Genomic DNA, 21,397 nt, shown 5'->3' with positions numbered 1-21,397 from the left:
ATATCCCCCGATACAGGTCTAGCAAGAAGTACATGCCTGTTGCTTTGTCATTTTCAAATGGACAGCCATTTTCTTCCATGATGAACTGTGCTGAATATACCAAATGAACGTAGTAATAAAATATTAAAGTAACGTTGTGGAAAAGACTGGCACTCAAACAATGCCAATAAGATTAAAGCATTTCACACAGATGTAATGAACCTATTCTAACCTTCATGCAACTAAGTATTCCATTAGTCAGATGCTCTTTCTCTATCAATATAGTGTAGTTAATTGCTTCTTCCCACAGCAATTGAAACAAACTGCTCTCTTTTCTCCAAGAATCAAATCTATAGGATAGTAGTAGAGCTCTCATGCTTGTTCATAAACTCACAGTCTACATTACTTATTTCTCTAGATGACTTATTCCATCCTTACAACCAGGTAACAGGAGGAACAAAACCAAAAAATCAGGAGAGAATCCAGTAGCAAGAAAAAAATGATGCTTCTAAGACAGACAGGAAATGCAGGGACATGGCAAAGTGCTCACAAAAGCAGATGTGGCTGTATGTGCGTAGGGGCCTGCAAGTTGTGCACACCTGCTCTGATCATATCAACATGGAAATAGATGGCACTAGACTAATGCAATGAAGGCATACACATAGACCCTTATGGAATTTATTGTTCTAATACTCAATGGTATTTAATTCCAAAAACAGATCATTTTGAAAACAAAAGCATTTTGGCAATATTAAAGTGACTGACTGTGTACCACTGACTTACCTACTGCGGGTGCATCATACTCATCCCCAAGTAGAATTTCAGGAGCAGAATATGCAAGAGATCCACAACTTGTTGTAAGTTTCTTTCCAGGCTGAAATTTGTTGCTGAAGCCAAAATCAGTCAATTTCACAAGTCCTTGTTTTTCAAAGAAGACAACATTCTCTGGTTTCAAGTCTCTGTGAACTACATGCAGTTTATGGCAGTAGGATATAGCATGTACAATCTGAGCAAAATACTTCTTTGCCAGATCTTCATTAAGACCTTCTTCATGTTTCATGATGTAATCAAACATATCTCCTCCATCACCGAGTTCTAAGATTAGGTAAAGTTTGGTCTGGGTGTCAATAACTTCATACAGGCGAACAATATTGGGATGCTGCACTAGTTTCATGCATCTAACTTCTTGGAAAAGATGTCCTGTGGCTAGAGTATCTAGCTTGGTCTTGTCAATTACTTTCACTGCTACCTTTTCACCTGTAAACACATGTCTGGCAAGTTTGACCACAGCAAAATGTCCTCGGCCTAAGGTTTTATCCAAATCATACAATCCAGCAATTTTTCCATCATATCCTCGTTTGAACCCTGCCATACTGCTCCAAGTAGTAATGCTGAAACTTTTGAAACTGGTATCTTCTCATATAAAGACATGTGAAGTAGATGCACAACCCATTCTCACTGCCAAACGCATCTAAAAGTCAGAAAGAAAATTATTATACAATATTAACTTATTTATTTACTTCATTTCTATACCACGTAATAGCCAAAGCTCTCTGGGTGGTTCACAACAATTAAAAACACAAAATACAGCATAAAATACTTTATAAAAATTTAAAAGTTTAAAACTACAGCATAAAATAAAAGTAAAAACCAGAATAAAATCTAGCAGCAGTGCAGATATTTAAAATACAATAGCAGATTTAAAACAACAGAACTAAAATATTCAAATGCCTGGGAAAATAAAAAGGTCTTCACCTGGTGCCAGAAAGAACACAATGTAGGCATCAGGTGAGCCTCTTTGGGAAGGTCATTCCATAACGGGGGTGCAACAGCAGAAAAGGGCCTCTTCTTGGTAACCACCCGCATCGCTTTCTTTGGCAGGGGCTCCCAGAAAAAGAACACTGAAGGTGATCATAAGTAAACATTTACTTATGATCAGAAGAATACTTCTGCTCATCTAAAAGCTGATCTTTGGGTAAAAACAGCCAAGCTTAAAAGAACTTTACTGAAAGAGAACTGGAGTAACTGATTCAGATCTTGTGCATATCTATCACATGCACTGGATATGCGCAAGACTTTTGTACAACACTCCAGAGTAGCCAAATTAGCTAGATTACATACAGAAGAACAAATTAAGGGATATAGGAAAGAATAGGAAAAGTCTAATTCCAACTAAATTTAACAGAGGTTTGCTGCTTCCTGTGCCTAAAATAAAATAAAAATAAAATAGGAAGTTTGATGAAGCTGCTAGAAGTAGGATAAGGTGGTGTGTGTGTGTAGTCTTACTTGCTGAAATAACAATGTATTTAGGTAACAATGCCCGTAATATATTTAAGGCAAACAGATTCAAGAACATTACTCTGTCCACAAATTTAATATTGCCAATCAGGATAACAGTAACATTAAGAGAAAGATCTGTATGCCTGACAATGTTTGACCATTCAAAAAGACCATTTTCTAAAACCCACTATTATGCAGCTATGTTCCAATATAATAACTTTCTTCCAAGATAAAGATTATGGAACAAGGCTGCATTCTACATCCCATTAATATTAATGGCAAAATTTCCATGATTAGGATTAGATTTGAACAACTTTCGCCCAGTCTCGACTCTGCCATTTTTGGGCAAGATCACCGAGCAAGTGGTGGTGATGCAGTTGAAGGCACACTTGGAAGAAGTCTATTATCTAGACCCATTTCAGTCGGGCTTCAGGCCTGGGCATGGGACAGGAACAGCCTTGGTCGCTTTGGTGGATGATATGAGGAGAGCTTTGGATATGGGTGAATGCTCCTTCCTTGTTCTCCTCGACCTCTCGGCGGCTTTTGATACCATTGACCACAGTATCCTCCTGGACTGCCTGGAGGGGTTGGGCACTGGAGACACCGTATTGCGGTGGTTTCGGTCCTTCCTCTCCAGCAGGTACCAGAGGGTAGCACTGGGAGAGGAGATGTCGGATCCATGGCTGCTCACGTGTGGGGTGCCACAGGGTTCCATCCTCTCCCCGATGCTATTTAACATCTATGTGAAGCCGCTGGGAGCTATCATCAGGAGGTTTGGGGTGTGGTGTCATCAATATGCAGATGACACACAGCTCTACCTCTCGTTCAAATCTTCACTAGGGTTGGCTGTAGAATCCCTGTCTAAATGACGGGAGATGGTGAGTGGCTGGATGGGGAGGAATAAGCTGAAACTGAACCCTGACAAGACCGAGGTACTTTTGGTGGGAGACAAGAGGAGGCTGGGTGATGTTGACCTGGTGTTGAATGGGGTACGGCTACCCTTGAAAGACCAGGTCCGCAGCCTGGGGGTCATTTTGGACTCCCAGCTGCCCATGGAGGCCCAGGTGTCAGCTGTGAGCCAGACAGCGCTGTATCAACTCCATCTGATATGGCGGCTGCTCCCCTTCCTTCCCGACCATCTGCTCCCATCGGTAGTACATGCCCTGGTCTCCTTTCATCTAGACTACTGTAATGCGCTCTACGTGGGGTTACCCTTGAAGATGGTTCGGAAGCTGTAACTGGTGCAGAACATGGCACTCTCCTGATTAAAGGCAGCCGCTGGCATGATCACATCACTCTGGTGCTGAAGGAGTTGCACTGGCTACCAGTTGTTTTCTGGGCCAAATTCAAGGTGTTGGTTTTGACCTTTAAAACCCTATATGGTTCCGGCCCAGCCTATCTCAAGGAGCGCCTCCAGCAACACTAGACAGGCCGCTCAACAAGATCAGCCTTGGATGGCCTTCTCTCTGTCCCATCAGCCAGGACCGCTAGGCTGGTGAGGACGAGGGAGAGGGCCTTCTCAGTGGTGGCCCCCACTCTGTGGAACTCCCTCCCTAGGGAACTCTGCCATGCCCCCTCTTTAATGAGCTTCCACCATGCACTGAAAACGTGGTTATTCAGGCAGGCATTTGGGGTGGGTTAGGGTATTTTTAAATAACGTTTAATGCGCAATTTTACTGTTTTAAATTGTACTGCTGTACTTCACCCAGAGCGGCTGGGTGACTGGCCAGATGGGCAATTAAGAAATTTAATTAATTAACAAACAAATAAAGAATGTCATCACACATTTGCTAAACTGGCATACTTAACATGGATTTATAATTTTAAACCTGGTTGTGCTGAGAAAGAAGTAAAAGCAATTATATAAATATCTAGAAAACAGACATTTAGCCTGATGGTGTAATACCGAATGTTAGGCCTCTTCTATATTATTTAATGTAGTTACTACCACCTCAATATTCAATGAACATCTACATCAGGGGTAAGCAACCTGGGCCCCTCTAGATGTTTTGGACTACAACTACCATTCTATTTGACCACTGGTCTTACTGGCTAGGGATGAAGGGAGCTGTAGTCCAAAACAACTGGAGGGCACGAAGTTGCCTAATGCAGCTCTACATCCTTGACCCGTATGGTTATTAATCATGCAACAGATGCATATCTCACACAAATGGTATGATACACAACCATACAATTTAGCTTGTTGTCTTGGGTGGAAGACTGGGAGTGGTGTGGGACCACCTATAAGAGGTACAGGTACCATGTAGTTTTTAGGTAAGGTCATGTCTCAAATCGACATTGCGGACTGGAGGAAGAAAATGATCTGAAGGTGGAATTCCATCTGGCCAGCATCATCTGACTGGAAACAATATTGTTCATCTGTGCATTAAGATGGATACAAGTTGGGATATTTTCCAAAAGATTTAAGAATAATATTACAGAAGAGTCAGTCAAAGAAGAAAATGCATAGTATTCTTGTGCTCCAATTCAAGATTGCTTTATATACCCAACAGCACAATTTTATCTCCTCTTTAACTACACAAAAATAACAAAACACTGTTCATAAAACATTGTTCACACTTGAACACTAAGCCATGGTTTAGCATTACAACAATAAGCCACAGTAAGCCTTAAGTTCACACACTCCCCACTCTGCTCTCTTCCTCTGCTGTAGCTATGAGGAAATTGGAAACTATTGTGTTTTGGATTAACCACCATTTAGGGTGCAATCCTATGCATAGGGATGTCAGAGAATTCCGCCACGGATCTCGGTGAGGCCGAATGCCAGTTCATTCGGCCCCCCGAAATCTGTGGCGGAATGGCCTGCCACCCCCCACCCCCCCACGGATCCCCCCCCGGGACGAGACTTACCTGGGGCGGATCTTCCGGGCAGCGGCGGCTCCGGCGGTGGCTCCAGCGAAGGCGGCCGGTTTTCCGACCAGCTGCCACCACTGCCATTTCCAGGCTTGTGGGGGGGGGGGGAGACGTGATAGGCTACGTAAAGATTTACGTAGCGTATCATGGTTGGGGGTGGGTTGTAAAAACAAAAAAACACGCGTACGCCATTTGCGTTCCTTCTTTTTGGCCGTCTTAATCTACGTAAATATTTACGTAGACTATAACGGCGTAGCGGGCACTATTTGTGTCCCTTTTTCATTCACCGTTTTAACCTACGTAAATCTTTACGTAGGCTAAAACAGGGAATCAAAAGAGGACGCAAATGGCGCCTGCTATGCTATTTGCATTCCCCTTGATTTTCGCCGTCATAGCCTACGTAAATATTTATGTAGATTAAGACGGTAAAAAGAAGGAACGCAAATGGCAGCGGCCGTAGCTGCCGCCATTTGCGTACGTGTTGTTTTTTTGTTTTGTTTTTTTACCCAGAGCCCTCCGCAGCCAGAAATCCGGATGCGGACGGCTCTGGCCGGGCCGGGCCGGCTGCTCCGTGGAGCTGCCGCGGAGCACAGCCAGCCGTTCGAGGATTCTGGGGTGGGAGGAACGGAGCGCCTCCCCCCCCGGCCAGGATTCCGGGGGGAGGGACGGAACGCCTCCCCCCCCCACCATCAACATAATCTGCGAACGGTAAGTCACTTTCGTACATCCCTACCTATGCATATTTTGACAGAAAAAAGCCCTACAATTCCCAGCATTTTTACCACCATAGATGTCAAGAAGTTAAGTCTTTCACAGATGTGACAAAACTGGAAGGAACTCAGTCTAATTTTTAAACACAGAAGGATTTATAAACTAAACCAAAACTTATTTAATTGCACAACTATTACCTTGAACCTGCATGCCCGACTACATCTCACCCAACCACATCTCCAGTATACAGGTAGTTGGGAAGCTCTTACAATACTGTTAAAGAAGATGGTATTGCAACACCACAAAATGACTTTCCAAAATGCAGCACATGTAAGTCTCACTCACATCTAGAATACATAATCATTATCACAAGTAGTATTGGCTGGTTCAGTTTGTCAAGACTGTAAGACTATCTCCTTCAAAAACACATTTTCACTATATGTAACCAACATTTCTGAACATTTGGCAGCAACAAATGGTGTTGCATTACCAAATCATTTCTAGTGTTGCTATCACAGTGTACCACCTAGTGTACCACCACTTCCAGAATGCCATGGGAGTGCCAGCCTCTCTCTCATTCTGAGATTGTTATTCATTGATAACATTCCTTGTTCTAACATCATCAACCCTCTGAGGAATTAAACACCCTTAACCTAATTATCTCCTTCATGGATCACTGCCTTGTTGTGGCGAAGGGGCTTGCGTAACTCAGTGAAGCCATAAGCTATGCCATGCAGGGCCACCCAAGACGGACAGGTCATGGCAGAGAGTTCTGACAAAATGTGGTCCACTGGAAAAGGAAATGGCAACCCACTCCAGTATTCTTGCCAAGAAAACCCCATGGAACGTATCACAAGGCTAAAAGATATGACACCGGAAGATGAGCTCCTCAGGTCGGAAGGTGTCCAATATACGACTGGGGAAGAGCAGAGGGAATTTCCAAGTAGTGCCAGAAAGAGTGAAGTGGCTGGGCCAAAGCCGAAAGGACACTCAGCTGTGGATGTGTCTGGTGGTGAAAAGAAAGTCCGATGCTGTAAAGAACAATATTGTTTAGGAACCTGGAATGTAAGATCAATGAATCAAGGTAAGCTGGAGGTGGTCAATCATGAGATGGCAAGATTGAACATCGACATCTTGGGAATCAGCAAACTAAAATGGACAGGCATGGGTGAATTTAATTCAGGTGACCATTATGTCTACTACTGTGGGCAAGAATCCCTTAGAAGAAATGGAGTAGCACTCATAGTCAATAAAAGGGTGGGAAAAGCAGTACTGGGGTACAATCTCAAAAACGATAGACTGATCTCAGTATGAATCCAAGGCAAACCGTTCCACATCACAGTAATTCAAGTCTATGCCCCAACCACTGAGGCCGAAGAAGTTGAGGTTGATCGGTTCTATGAAGACCTACAACACCTTCTAGAACTAACACCAAAAAAAGATGTCCTTTTCATAATAGGGGATTGGAATGCTAAAGTAGGAAGTCAAGAAATCCCCAGGATAACAGGCAAGCATGGCCTTGGTGTACAAAATGAAGCAGGACAAAGGCTAATAGAGTTTTGCCAAGAGAACACGCTGATCATAGCAAACACTCTTTTCCAACAGCACAAGAGACGACACTACACATGGACATCACCAGATGGTCAATATCGAAATCAGATTGATTATGTCCTTTGCAGCCAAAGAAGGAGAAGCTCTATACAGTCAGTAAAACCAAGACCTGGAGCTGACTGTGGCTCAGATCATGAGCTTCTTCTTGCAAAATTTCGGCTTCAATTGAAGAACGTAGGGAAAACCACTAAACCATTCAGGTATGACCTAAATCATATCCCTTATGAATATACAGTGGAGGTGAGGAACAGATTTAAGGGATTAGACCTGATAGACACAGTGCCTGAGGAACTATGGACGGAGGTCCGTAACACTATTCAGGAGGCAGCAACTAAATCCATCCCAAAGAAAAAGAAATGCAAGAAAGCAAAGTGGCTGTCTGATGAGGCTTTACAAGTAGTTGAGGAAAGAAGGGAAGCGAAAAGCAAGGGAGAAAGGGGAAGATATGCCCAACTGAATGCAGAGTCACAGACAATAGCAAGGAGAGACAAGAAGGCCTTCTTAAATGAACAATGCAAAGAAATCGAGGAAAACAACAGAATGGGAAAGACTAGAGATCTCTTCAAGAAAATCGGAGATCTCAAGGGAACGTTTTGTGCAAAGATGGGCATGATAAAGGACAAAGAAGGCAGGGACCTAACAGAAGCAGATGAGATTAAGAAAAGGTGGCAAGAATACAAAGAAGAACTATACAGAAAAGATCTGAATGTCCCTGATAGCCATGATAGTGCGGTCACTGAACTTGAGCTGGACATCCTCCAGAGCGAAGTCAAGCGGGCCTTAGGAAGCATTACTAACAACAAAGCTAGCAGAGATGACAGTATTCCAGCTGAGCTATTTAAAATCCTAAAAGAGGATGCAGTTAAAGTGCTGCACTCATTATGCCAACAAATTTGGATCACTCAACAGTGGCCACAAGACTGGAAAAGGTCAGTTTACATTCCAATTCCAAAGAAGGGCAACGCCAAAGAGTGTTCGAACTACCATACAATTGCGCTCATTTCACATGCCAGCAAGGTGATGCTCAAAATCCTACAAGCTAGGCTTCAGCAGCATGTGAACCAAGAACTACCGGAAGTACAAGCGAGGTTTCGAAGAGGCAGAGGAACTAGAGATCAAATCGCCAACATTCGCTGGATCATGGAGAAAGCAAGAGAATTCCAGAAAAACGTCTATTTCTGCTTCATTGACTACGCTAAAGCCTTTGATTGTGTGGATCACAACAAACTGTGGCAAATTCTTAAAAAGATGGGAGTACCAGACCACCTTACCTGTCTCCTGAGACACCTGTACGAGGGCCAAGAAGCAACAGTAAGAACCAGACATGGAACAACTGATTGGTTCAAAATTGGGAAAGGAGTACGACAAGGCTGCATATTGTTGCCCTGCTCATTTAACTTATATGCAGAGTACATCATGAGAAACACCGGGTTGGATGAATCACAGGTCGGAATTAAGATTGCCAGGAGAATTATCAACAACCTCAGATACGCAGACGATACCACCCTAATGGCAGAAAGCGAAGAGGATCTAAAGAGCCTCTTGCTGAGGGTGAAAGTGTAGAGTGCAAAAGCTGGTTTGAAACTCAACATTAAAAAAAACAAAAATCATGGCATCTGGCCCCACCACTTCCTGGCATATGGAAGGGAAAGAAATGGAAGCAGTGACAGATTTTATTTTCTTGGGCTCCAAGATCACCGCAGATGGTGACTGTAGCCATGAAATTAAAAGACGCTTGCTCCTTGGGAGAAAAGCTATGGCAAACCTAGACAGCATAGTAAGAAGCAGAGACATCACCTTGCCGACAAAGGTCTGTATAATCAAAGCTATGGTTTTCCCAGTAGTAATGTATGGCTGTGAGAGCTGGACTATAAGGAAGGCTGAGCGCCGAAGAATTGATGCTTTCGAACTGTGGTTCTGGAGAAGACTCTTACGAGTCCCCTGGACTGCAAGGAGGTCAAATCAGTCAATCCTAAAGGAAATCAACCCTGAGTGCTCATTGGAAGGACAGATACTGAAGCTGAAGCTCAAATATTTTGGCCACCCAATGCAAAGAGAAAACTCCCTGGAAAAGACTTTGATGCTGGGAAAGACTGAAGGCAAATGGAGAAGGGGATGGCAGAGGATGAGATGGCTAGATAGCATCACCGATGCAATGAATATAAACTTGAGCACACTCCGGGAGAGAGCGGAGGACAGGAAGGCCTGGCGTGCTATGGTCTGTGGGGTCATGAAGAGTTGGACACGACTTAACAACTGAACAACAACAACCTAATTATATAAACAGTCCTACTAACATGGGAATAAACATTGGGTAAAAAGTTTTGCAAAGGAAGGAAGTGATGTTTCAATATCAGAGGGCAAAATGCATACACTATTCACTATATTTAAACTACTCATGCATGTCTTTCTTTGCTGCTTGTCTCATTAAGATACAAATAACTGGCAATCAGGAAAGCATCAAGCCCTCACCTACATGTATTTTAAAGACAAGCAGAAAAACACACAAAACCCAAACTGGACCAGCATGTACAGCAGACTTCAATCATGATACATGGTCTACCTTTTGACACAACACTAAGCCATGGTTTAGCATTACAAGAATAAGCCATAGTAAGCCTTAAGGTCACACAGTCCCCACTCTGCTCTCTTCCTCTGCTGTAGCTATGAGGAAATTGGAAACTATTGTGTTTTGGATTAACCACCACTTAGGGTGCAAACCTATGCATATTTAGACAGAAAAATGTCCTACAAGTCCCAGCACACCCCAGCCAACTCTGCTGGCTGGGGCATGCTGGGAGCTATAGAACCCTTTTCTGTCTAAGCATACATAGGATTGCACCCTTAGTGTGTCATCCAAACCCTAAGCTGTGGTTAATCTTAACAATGATTAGTTGAAACAAGTTGGCTTGTCTCAAACAAATTAGTTAAATTAAATTAGGGTTTGTTTAAGTTCAAATGCCATTACAAACTGTAATTAATCTAAAATGGATGTGAACGTTTTTGAACTCCTCCACATGCCACCCTGTAAGAAGAAGTAGGAGTGTGGGAGCCCAAGGTTTGCTGCAGCTCATATTCACACATTAAACCATGCTTTATTATTCTGTCCAAACAAGGCCTTGGTTTGTCTATTTTGTAAAATTTAAGTAGTAGCACCAATGGCTACAGAAAAGTTTCACAAGCACTGCAGTGAGATAACAAAAAACCATTCACAATGAACAGATTCAATTTGGCTCTACTAACCTTGACAGTACCCTCTCCAGAGGTATCATCTTATCTATGCTTTGATCATGAAGTTTCAATTTTTCTTCATGTTTTTTGAAGATTCATCTACTGATATTTCCATATCCAGTTCCGAGGACAGTTTTGCATTCTTCTTCCCTTATTTCCTAAGGAAAAGATGTTAAAGTTCACTTTTATATGGCTAACATACTATCATGGCTTTCAGACCCTCCAACATTTCTGCACATGAATCTCAGAGAAATTAGTTGTATGAATATATGCATGGCCTGCCAGCCCAAGCTTTGCTTCAACCATACTTTGAAAGTCAGGCAATTCATATTCTTTCTTCAGAGGGGAACATAAACGCAAAAGCATTTTAGTACCTTTGTACTGTAATAAACATAGACTCAGAACAGGATAACTGAATTCTGGATACATCTCAGGGATATAATGAGTTGTCTTTAAGGTTGCATTCTTCTTTTCATCCCAACAGCAACCCTCTCGTGTTTTGACAAAAGGATGCCAAAGGGTAAACCATTTGCTTTTGTTTGTTTTAGTGGTATCACAAATACCACTACCACATGTCCCTAAAACAGGAGGAAAAGTAGCCCAATTTAATCTAAGTCAAGAAAGGGTAACTTGTGGCCCTCCAGACTGTAACTCCCACCATCCCTCACAACTGACTATGCTGGCTAGGGGTGAGAGGAGTTGCAATCCAACAACATCTGGAGGGCCACAAGTTGCCCACCCCTGGTCTAAGCAGTTAATTACCACATGTGCTAACAGGTTTGGGAACTGGGTACCTTAAAACCTGCCTTCTCCTGGACTTCTTTCCCCACCCCACCTGACACATGCTCTGATTAACATTCAAGGTCCTGCTCAGCATTCCCCTGCCAACTGAAGTATGTCAAGTACAAGGGGTAGAGCCATTTCACTAGTTGCATCAACATTACGGAATGCCTTCCCTAGTTAAACCTGCTTGGCCCCATTTTTAAGTTATTATTTCTACCTTTTTAAAACGTGGCTTTTTAGGAAAGTCTTATTACAGGCCAAGAACTGCTGGGCTCCTTTTTATCTGCTCTGAGTAGGACCGATCCCCCTCTTACCACTGAATTTTACTACTGCTGATGTTGTACTGATCAGACTGCTGCTTGTTGCATGATTGTTTTTGCCATCATGCTACTGTTATTTGTATTTTGTTATTTTATTGTAAGCTACAGTGGTTTGAATCCAGTTGTGCCCTTCCCTTTGCCGAAAAGCTTTTTATCCAGCAGGGTCTTTCAGTAACAGAAAAATGAGAGGAGGTGATTTTTGCTGATTCCTCCTCCCCTGCTACAGCTGCCCCGAGTGTTAGGGGACCCTCCAAAACAGTATGGAAGTTGGTGCAGGGGCCACATGTGGAATCTGCAAAAATCATCCCCTCCCCCCTTCCATTAGCATGTTTAGGATTGGTGTGTAAGTTAGCTTAGTTTACTGTATTTACATAACACAGGAGTTTTGCACTGAGGCAACAATTGTTGATCTGGCTCATTATATACTTTATGAAAAATTATTAAAAAGTTACTCTTTGCATGAACACAAGTAATTATTAGCAGATTTTTAAAACACTCTTAAGAATTAATCTGGAAAATAAATCAATGCAAAATACCAAAGAACACCACCTTATCTTTATCCCTCATTTGCTTATAAATTCACTTTACCCTTGAATAATACAGTTTGATGTTTCTCTCTCACACATAACCCTTTTCATCTTTAGTGATGAGCTATAATTCAGGATTTTCTCTTTGGATATTACCCAAGGTGCTTTGCCACTTATATTTTGATAACAGTTACCTAAAATTCATTGTGAATTTACTTTGTATCTTCCCCATTGGTGCCAGTTACCTTATTATTTATTTAATTACCTGGATTCCTAATTACCTTTTATGGAACATGTTTAATTGCCTGGGGCTTGCAGCTCCAAGACAAGAAGCTTTTGCTTCGTTGTGGAGAGAAAATAGTCATTTTCTTCAGTAGTCATTTTGAGCACACTAAGTACTGTGCCATCAACCTTTTGCAACAGATCTGTGACAGCAGACTAGTAAAAGTTTGTGATGTAAACTTTTGTGGACTTATTTACAAATCCATACTACAGAAAAAAATTTTCGCAGTCCTTCTATGGTGACATTTGTCCTTATTAATCACATTATTCAAACTACTTCAACAACTACTCCATTATTTTTCTCTTTTATTTCTGACCTCTCTTGAACTATAATAAAGTTTGAATGCATCTCTCACCATAGCAAATTGACTGATCAGCTGAAAGCAACAAAACACATGATGGATAACTTCTTCATGATATGTGGCAAGTTTGGCATGCCTACCATGCACAGCACATTCTCTCCATTTCTCCAGATTTCAGTAAGAAGTACTTGGATTCCTCGAGGGGATGGGACTTGATCTCTGCTCTCTGGAGGAATCCCTGATGTTATCTCTGATCTGAGATCACAGATAACGGTGGGGATGGAGACCGCCATGTCCTTTCACACAGCGTGTACTGCCCCCATAGGTATGTCACATCCCACACAAAGCTGGGAATGTGGCTGGTTCTGGGAGGAGCAATTGCTTCTTCCAGTGCTGGCTGAGTCCCTTTCTTTGTGTTGAGAGGCATAGAGAAATGCAAAATGGGTGGGGTGATGACATCAGTGGGCATGGCCACACCCAGTGATGTCATCTGGCCTGTGGAGGGCAATTTGGCCTCCCATCCAAAAATAGTTAAGAACCCCTGCCTTAGAGACCCCACTCCATTTTAAACCAAAAATTCAGTGACTGGATTACCTATTACAGTAACACTTTGTTGTGGCATTTTCTAGATGTATGAACTGTAGTATCAAACAAAACAAAAAAGAACATAAAAATTATTACCATCTTCTACTGTCCTGCTCCTGACTCATAAAAATTTACTTCAGAACACATTCACTCATACTGAAAGTCTAATGCTGTAAAGTGAATTACTTATTTGCATGGCTTCTACATTCATGTTTTAGAAAAGATATATTGCACTGGCAGGCTATTTTCACTTGTGAAACTGAAGTCTGTGAATTGTATCAATACACCAATAGAATTAAATATTCAAAACAGTGAGTTAAGAGTATTATTCTCTTTCGTAATTGGGGGAATGAATGAGAGAGAAAAGGAAGACACCCCAGTGAAGTGCTGGGTTTATGATGTAGGGAAAACAAAGCAGTGCATTATGGCAGTGCAAACAGAGGACAAGCAGTGGCACAGAGGTTTGGAAAAAGCCCCTCTTGCCACACTTGGAAGCTTACCACAGGCAACTGCTTAATTAGAAGGCTGCTCTAAATGTTTTACGCAATTTGATTGTTAATAAAAAATACACAAAAGGATTATGTGTGAAAGAAACATTACTAAACACCCTTAAGTGCTGTACACAAAGGTAGTGTGTGTGTGCGCACGCGAGAGAGAGAGAGAGAGAAAGAAACATTATGGACCCTAAGTCCTTAACCTTGTTTACGTATTCATTTATTGTGCACTTGCATCTTACTCAACATCATTGCACAGAAAGGACAGAAGACAAATGTTCTGCATCTCCTCTCTAGTAACTAAAGTACCTAGCTCTAAATGATATTGCAGAACAGTCAGAAACAATACAATGGGAAACAATACTGTGAAAGGAATTTGGCAAAGAGGAGCAAGAGAATACCTCTCCCTTGTGTTTGTGTAAAAGAGGTCAGATGGATATGAAAGTGACATCAGATATAAGAAAGAGCATGGAACAGAACAGTGATGCAAAGAGACCACATGAAGAAAATGTTGCTGGAGTATTGGCTGAAGATTAGAAGTGCAGACTGCTGAATTAAATTAACTCGATGCAGAAGAACTAGTGGAGTTATCAGAGAACAAGGTGACAGTGCACCTTGTCAGAAAGGGATCTTTAAACATTCTAGGCAGTCTAAATGAAAGAGACATACTACTGCAACCTTTATTTATCCATTTAAAATATGAGTGATATGTATATTCCATGCAGTAAATTAATTAGGAAGTACTTTATATCACTAAGGATGCAGTCCTATGAATGTTTAGACAGAAAAAATTCCTACAACTCCCAGATGCCCCAGCCAGCTATGCTCACTGTGGGATGTTGGGAGTTGTAGGACTTTTTTCTGTCTAAACATGCATAGGACTGCACCGGTAGTCACTTCCACATTTCAGTGAAGGTTTCTGTTTATCAAGTTAATTCTGGTCCTCAATGTTCTGTTTTTTAAAAATCCAGAGCATTAGAACTATACTGGCATATATAGTTCTGGGCAATAAAAATAAGTCCTTCATCCATCTAGATCTCATTTCAAAGGTTATCTGCTCTAATTCTTCCAGTTCAGAATATATATCAATCATGCAGTGTCCAGAAAAACAAGCACTGTACAAAACGCCCCTAACCCCCCATTCTGTAGTTATATTTCTCTTTAGATACTATATGATAACTGTTGACTATGTCACACAAATCCTAAGTTCCACAAACCCAAACTGTACTTTTTTGTGAGGAAGTGATCCATGTGCAAGACAACACATCATCCCTGTCCATGTTATTCCACGGGTCTTAAAGACCAGATTTCTGGCACCAATATTATGTTAAAACTGGGGTTATTGTCATAATACTAATAGTGTATTTATTATGGGATATTTTCCAAATGTTTTCTACAGACTGGAAAAAATGTACTCTGCTAAACTCTTTCCTTCTTTTCCCACTGTCCTACACCAGAACATAAAAATAACAACCTAAATGAGTAAGACTGGCTGCACTAGAGGGCAGGCTTTAAACAGATCTTGACTCACATCCTTTGAAAATAATTTACATCAATACCAGAAGACTGTAGCAAAGCCAGAGATAAGGATCTCACTACCATAGTGGAAAATAAAACATATGCATTTCCAGTTCCTAGTAAGCCTCAAAATACAAGCTACATGAAGTTCTCCTTCCAAGAGTATCTCAAGCAACAAAACATTAATATGTATACCATTCATAATACTTCATATACTGGTAAATGAACCTAATGAAACTAAATCATGCTAACTTTCTAGCATACTAGTCAATGCAGTAGTTTTCCTTTAAACCAATCAGTGCTATCATCATTGTCAGCAGTTTAATAAAAGCCATGTTGTTCTACCTATTTGCTTAAATAATGCCAATTGGGGGGGGGGGGCTGGGGATTTTAACAACAAAAATGCTTCATGGGTTTGCTGTCTGTGTCAAAAGCTGGCAAATAAAGCACAAATTAATACAGCTTAGAAAAATGGCTGTTTGTCAAAGAGATAATCAATGCAATAATGTGTTTTTGGCATGACAACCCTATGTACACCTCCATAGAAGGAGAGTTAGCAAGCTGTTCGCTTTGTGAAAAACACATTCTACACCAGCAGAAGGAAAGAAAAGCTCACTTTGGACAAACCTGTTGGCTCTGAATCTGGCTTCCAGAAATAAGATGCACTGTCATCCCCCAAACAGCTCTGCAGCTCGGATGTATGAACTTCTTAGCCAGCCACTACCTAAGCTTGACGAATATACAGCTGTGGACAGAGGATCAAGAAAGCTGCATCCTCTCCTCAAGACTACAGGGGGTTGGGAAAAGGGGGGAGAGAAAAGAGCGCTAGAGATGGAGAAGGGACAAGAAGCGGTGAACTCAGCTTCACCCTCCTCTCACACACAGCATCATACGCGTGCTCTTAAAAATACTAAACACACACTCTACCCGTTCTCTCTCTCTCTCTCGCGCGCGCGCACACACGGACTCCATTCGACCATTGTATGCCCCTAGGATCATTGCATTCACACGCACACCTACCATTCATTCATCCATATTCTCTCTCTCTCACACACACACACAACCTTTCCCTTCCCCCAATCTGTCGCAAACAGGCAACGCAAGAGGTGTGTGTGTGTGTGCGCGCGCGCGCGCGCGACTGATGCAGGCATACACACTCGAACGCACACACTCAGACTAGGCATGGATGCAGCTCCTTTCCAGCACCGCGGGGTTTGGCCTTCGCGGATGAGGGCGAGAGCCTCCGGAGCTCGCCTTCCCCGCCCCTCAAAAATATCTGCACCCGTTCTTACCGGCACCAGCCCCGCGAGGCCACCCGGAGGAAGCTTCGCGGCCCCGGCAGGCTGGCAGGCCAAACCGGGGCTCCGTCTCGCTGCCCAGCTCTCACTGCGCCCTCGGGAACTTACTCTTAGCGGCGGCAGCCTTTCCTTCAGCCGCGGCCCTCGGCTCTTCTCCCGCCGCTCCCCGCATGGACAGCGGCGGCGGCTTCTCCTCAGCGACCGTCCTCTACTACCACACTGGTTGCGAGCCGCAGAGTGGCCTCCTCAGCGCCTCGGAGTCAGCGGCGGAAGCGAGCCAGCCAACAACTAAAGCGGACCCGCTGACGGTTCGACGTTCTGCGGGCTCGCGCCGCGCGCCTTGAGGTTCTGTGGCTCTCGCGCCCAACGGACTGCGCTCGCGCTTCCTGCCTCCCCAGCGGGCTCCGAGACGTACTGACAACAACAGCGGCTCGCTTGCCGTCAAGAAAACGGCAGGAGGAGGGAAAGGAAGCGCAGGGCAGGGAGGGGAGGGGCGTCGAAAGAGAAAGGGGCCAGAAGCGCGCGTGCGCCGCAGGGAGGAGCCGTCAGACGCGGACCAATCGGGGCTCTGGAGTGGCCGCTGGCCCGCCTGCTGCGCCTCTGCTTCGGCGGCAGCCAAGCGCCGAGACTCTGAGGTGGGCTGGCCGTTGCCGAGCGCCTGTAAATCTCTCCCAAACGATGAGCAAAGCCCTGAAGCGTATATACGTGACACAGCCGAAAAATAGCGAAGACCTTTGATGAATAATAATGAGTGTGGTGTGGTGTAGTGGTTAGAGGGTTGGGCTAAGACTTCGGAGACGTGGTTCGAATCCCTCCTCTGCCATGAAGCTCAGAGGGGGATTTTGGGCCAGCCACTGCTTCTCACCCTACCTCACAGGGTTGTTGTGAGGGTAAAATGGAGAGGGTTATGTATATGGCCTTGGGGTTTGGGGAGGAAAGGTGGAGCTATAAAAGGGAACATCAGGGCCTGCTCAAGTTGGACTACCCCTCCTTTGGGAAATGAGAGAGGGGAACAGGGCCATCCCACCAGCTCTGCTGCAGTCTGTCTACCTAATTCTTTTTTCTCCCCTCCGCATTGCCTTTTCCTTGTGTGTCGTGTCTTTTTAGATTGTAGGCCTGCGGGCAGGGACTGTCTTCTTTGTCCATTGATTGTAAGCTACTCCGGGAGCCTTTTTTGGCTGAGGACTGAGATAAAAATACAATAAATAAATGCATTAATGTGCTTCATCTTCCCCGACCTGGTGCCGTAGAGATATGTTGGACTAGAACTCCAAACTTCTTGTACAACTGGGAGCTGTAGAACAACTCATCTGGAGGGCACCAGGTTGGGGAAGGCTACCCTATAACAACGGCTGGACTGCTGAAGGTACTTTCTCAAGATCATTTAAGTGGGTTTAGTTAAGTCTTCAGTGTTTGTGCCACCCCCAGTGGATAGAGGACAGTGGCAGGAGGAGAGTGGCTTTTGCAGTTGTGCAATGCAGTTTTCACTAGTGAGTGAATACGTTGTCAGGTGTGGCAGTTTGCTTTGGATTATTTAATACAGAGTGCAAGACTTTGATTTTTTTTAATGAAGCAAGGGTTTACTCGTCCAGTTTTTTAACCTGACAATTTATTACGCCTGACAAAATTGTTTTTCCCTTTGCTTTTTAGCCAAAATTATGTGCTTCCGGATGAACAGCGCTTAGCACTTCCAGACAGAAAACATTGTTCATCTATTCCAGCTTTCCCTCCTTAATGGATATTCTAGGTGCTTCTAGACAAGGCTTTTATTAAACAGTTGCACTTCCTGATTCATGGAATTTGAGGGGAGCTCCAGAGGACATCATCTTCAGTTTGTAGCCCTCCCATGTTTTCCCACTGTGTATGTCTTTTTTTCTTACCTGAAAAAACCATTCGAGGAGGAAAAGGTGGAAGAGCTGCACAATGCTTTTTGATTAGTAGTGCTAGGAGCCCTCTGTCAGGATGCACCCTCGGTATTAATAAAAACAACAGAAAAAGCGGGGGGGGGGACATGAAAGAGTTACGAATGGAAGGCAGCGGTGTCTGTCCTGCCACCATAAAATTTCGTGAATGAGGCCAGGTTATTGTGCAATCCACAGTGCACTACACTACAATCCACAAAAAATATGCAATATATTAGGGATACTTTGAGGTCGTTTGGCAGTCTCTTCTGGTCTCTGGCAGATGATACCATAAGGGGAGCACTCCCCCCCAATGTGTTGAAAGAATGTATGAGGGTGATTGCAAGGCCTGGGAGTCTAGCTAGCCCCACCCCAGTAGCTGCTGGGTGCAATGGCCATGCTCCCCAACACAAGTGACATCTATGCGTTCGGCCAACATGTGAAGAGGCTCTACACAAATACTGATGGACATTGTGGAGCTCTTCCACCGGAAGGGGAACCTTGATGGGGGAGCTCTACATGCATACAGTGCTCCGTGCATAGAGCCCCTTCACATGCTGGCTGAAGGCACAGATGGCAGGGGGCATGGCCCCTGCATGCATCACTGGTGAGGCTGGGGCTAGCCATGGGACCTCCCCTCTCACATGTTCTTTCAGTGGGTTGTGGCTGTCATCTCAACCCCTATACAGTCTCTTCACTCAAAGGGTGGGGACACAAGGAATTGAAGACAAATGGCTGATGGTAAAGATGCCAATCCAGTGAAACAGCCCTTCCATTAATCTGCAGCTGCTTCTGGTCCCTGCCAGTTAGTGACATAGGGCTGTTCCAGACTGGGGCTTTTAATGGTAGCCAGTCATGGTTGTTCTGCTGTAAGCTACATGTAGAATTGTGAGATTTTTAACATTTGAGTGGCTATAGTGCTTTGTGTGTGTTCATCCCTCTAAGTTCCATCCATAGTAGTGGGCGTAACTGTGCTAGTGGCAAATCAGCACACCATTTTAGTGGCATCATGATCATATTTTCTATCCATTTTCTAATATGCATCAAAATGCTTTTGGTTTAGGTGTGATTGCACAAGTATTTGAATACCTTTTAAAAATGTAGGCAAAAGTGTGTAAATCTTAAAAATCATTTAAAAAAATAGACTGTTGAAATGATTGGAAAGGTAATTGTGAAGATGTACTGAAGTCAAGGGATAAAACAATAGAGCTCAGCTGCATGAAACATCACCGCACACATCAGTGCTATACCTCTTCAGAAAGATGCTAAGGTGAGCTCCACCTGCAGAGATTGCGCTGCTGTTCAATTCTTTCTCCAAAAATAACAATTCAGATTTTTTGATCTCCCAAAGAAAACAGGAGAGCAATGTTTTGATGATGTAGATGTCCCATAAAATGTGAATGAACAAAGAGCGGCAATTTCACAGTAAACACCTACTGTGGAAGCACCTATACCAAGTTCCAGATTCTTCCCTCCAGTGGGAGGGCACAGAATGAACTGCAGATGGATTCAGAGGTTAGCTGATGGTAAAGATGTACTGACCACTGCATGCAATGCACTGTTTTTAGTGCTCAGTAATAAACTGAAAAGGAAATGTCTTGATTGTTGCTTTAGTTTCAAAGTCCTTTATTTAGCTTACATTAACAGTAACACAAGTATCCAATTTTCCTCTACCTATGGTGAAAGCATGCAGTGTGGTGTAGCACATAGGACACTGGATGTTGAGGATACCTTGACTCAAATCCAATGTATCCGTAAGGCTCACTGAGTGACCTTGGACCAGTCATTTAAGTCTGACCTACTTCACAGGCTTGTTTGCGAGGACCAAATGGGGGAGGAGAGAACTACATCCACTGTCTTGAGTTCCTTGAAGGAAGGGCAGGATTAAAATGTAATGAATATGTGTAAGAACCAGTGGTGTACAGGATAGTTCAGTTTTGCAAACTTTTCTTATGTAATGTGAAACTTCTTTAAGTGTTCAGAAATTGCTGGTGGGCCTAGGAATAAGGCTAGAAGACTGGCAACTTGTAGACATATAATGAGCTGGAAGGCCACATCTAATTTACTTCTGCTTCAGCTACTGCACAGCTCCCTCTTCCCTTCTGGGCCCAATTCAAGGTGCTAGTTAACTTATATAATAAAGTTCCACCCCTTTGTGAATCCACCTGTCTGCCTTTTCCTCCTGAACTGCTTTGCTAGTGCAGGCAGTAGAATTACTCACTGTAAGCTGAGAGGGAAGGAAGCATAACAGGCTATGTTGGGTGAATGTGCAACCTTTTCACCTTGGAGAGAGCTCCCAAATCTTTCTAGGATCTGCATCAAGAAATGACACAGCTTTCTACTGCTTCAAGGAGACATCAGTTCAGTGTTTTTATTACAGCAGTAGCAATGACACCAATCCCCACCGTCTTCCCAGACCTATTTGCATGCCTAACAACGAACACATCTCACACTGAATAAGGAAATAGGCAAAGACTAACAGATTTTAACAGACTTTTTTTTTTTTTTTAAGTATGAGCATACACAGATGAGCGACTATCAACACCTTTGCTGCATGAAAACACAACTGACAGTTCAGGAGATAGGGAAATAGGGACATGTTTTAGAATTTAGTGAACATTTCACTAAGATGGTCACAGATAGTGTTACAACAGAATAGGGCTGAAGGGAAAAGAGACAGCTGAGGTAAGGATTTCCAGAG

At 43.3% G+C, this 21,397-nt stretch overlaps 1 protein-coding gene across 3 annotated transcripts in view; it reads right to left on the bottom strand.

Moving 5' to 3' along the window:
* Positions 1 to 20,291, bottom strand: part of SNRK (SNF related kinase) — a 58,740-nt gene extending 38,449 nt beyond the window's left edge. Inside the window, exons 1-4 of one of the 3 annotated variants that reach the window (XM_084858231.1) lie at positions 16,904 to 17,283; positions 16,125 to 16,284; positions 10,699 to 10,844; positions 763 to 1,450 (exon numbers count right to left, since the gene is read on the bottom strand). In XM_084858231.1, the coding sequence (XP_084714357.1) occupies positions 763 to 1,351 (589 nt within the window). In that variant the 5' untranslated portion in view covers positions 1,352 to 1,450; positions 10,699 to 10,844; positions 16,125 to 16,284; positions 16,904 to 17,283. Of the gene's footprint in view, positions 1 to 762; positions 1,451 to 10,698; positions 10,845 to 16,124 lie in introns of all 3 variants that reach the window. The other 2 variants (XM_084858230.1, XM_084858229.1) reach the window with 2 other exon arrangements.
* Positions 20,292 to 21,397: the final 1,106 nt, after the last annotated feature.

Source organism: Heloderma suspectum, chromosome 5 (genome assembly GCF_057233095.1).
Source record: "Heloderma suspectum isolate Gila_16-S chromosome 5, 16-S_ref, whole genome shotgun sequence".
Lineage (NCBI taxonomy): Eukaryota > Metazoa > Chordata > Lepidosauria > Squamata > Helodermatidae > Heloderma > Heloderma suspectum.
Note: the sequence above shows the minus strand (reverse complement) of the source record. Positions and strands in the feature narration are given on the sequence as shown.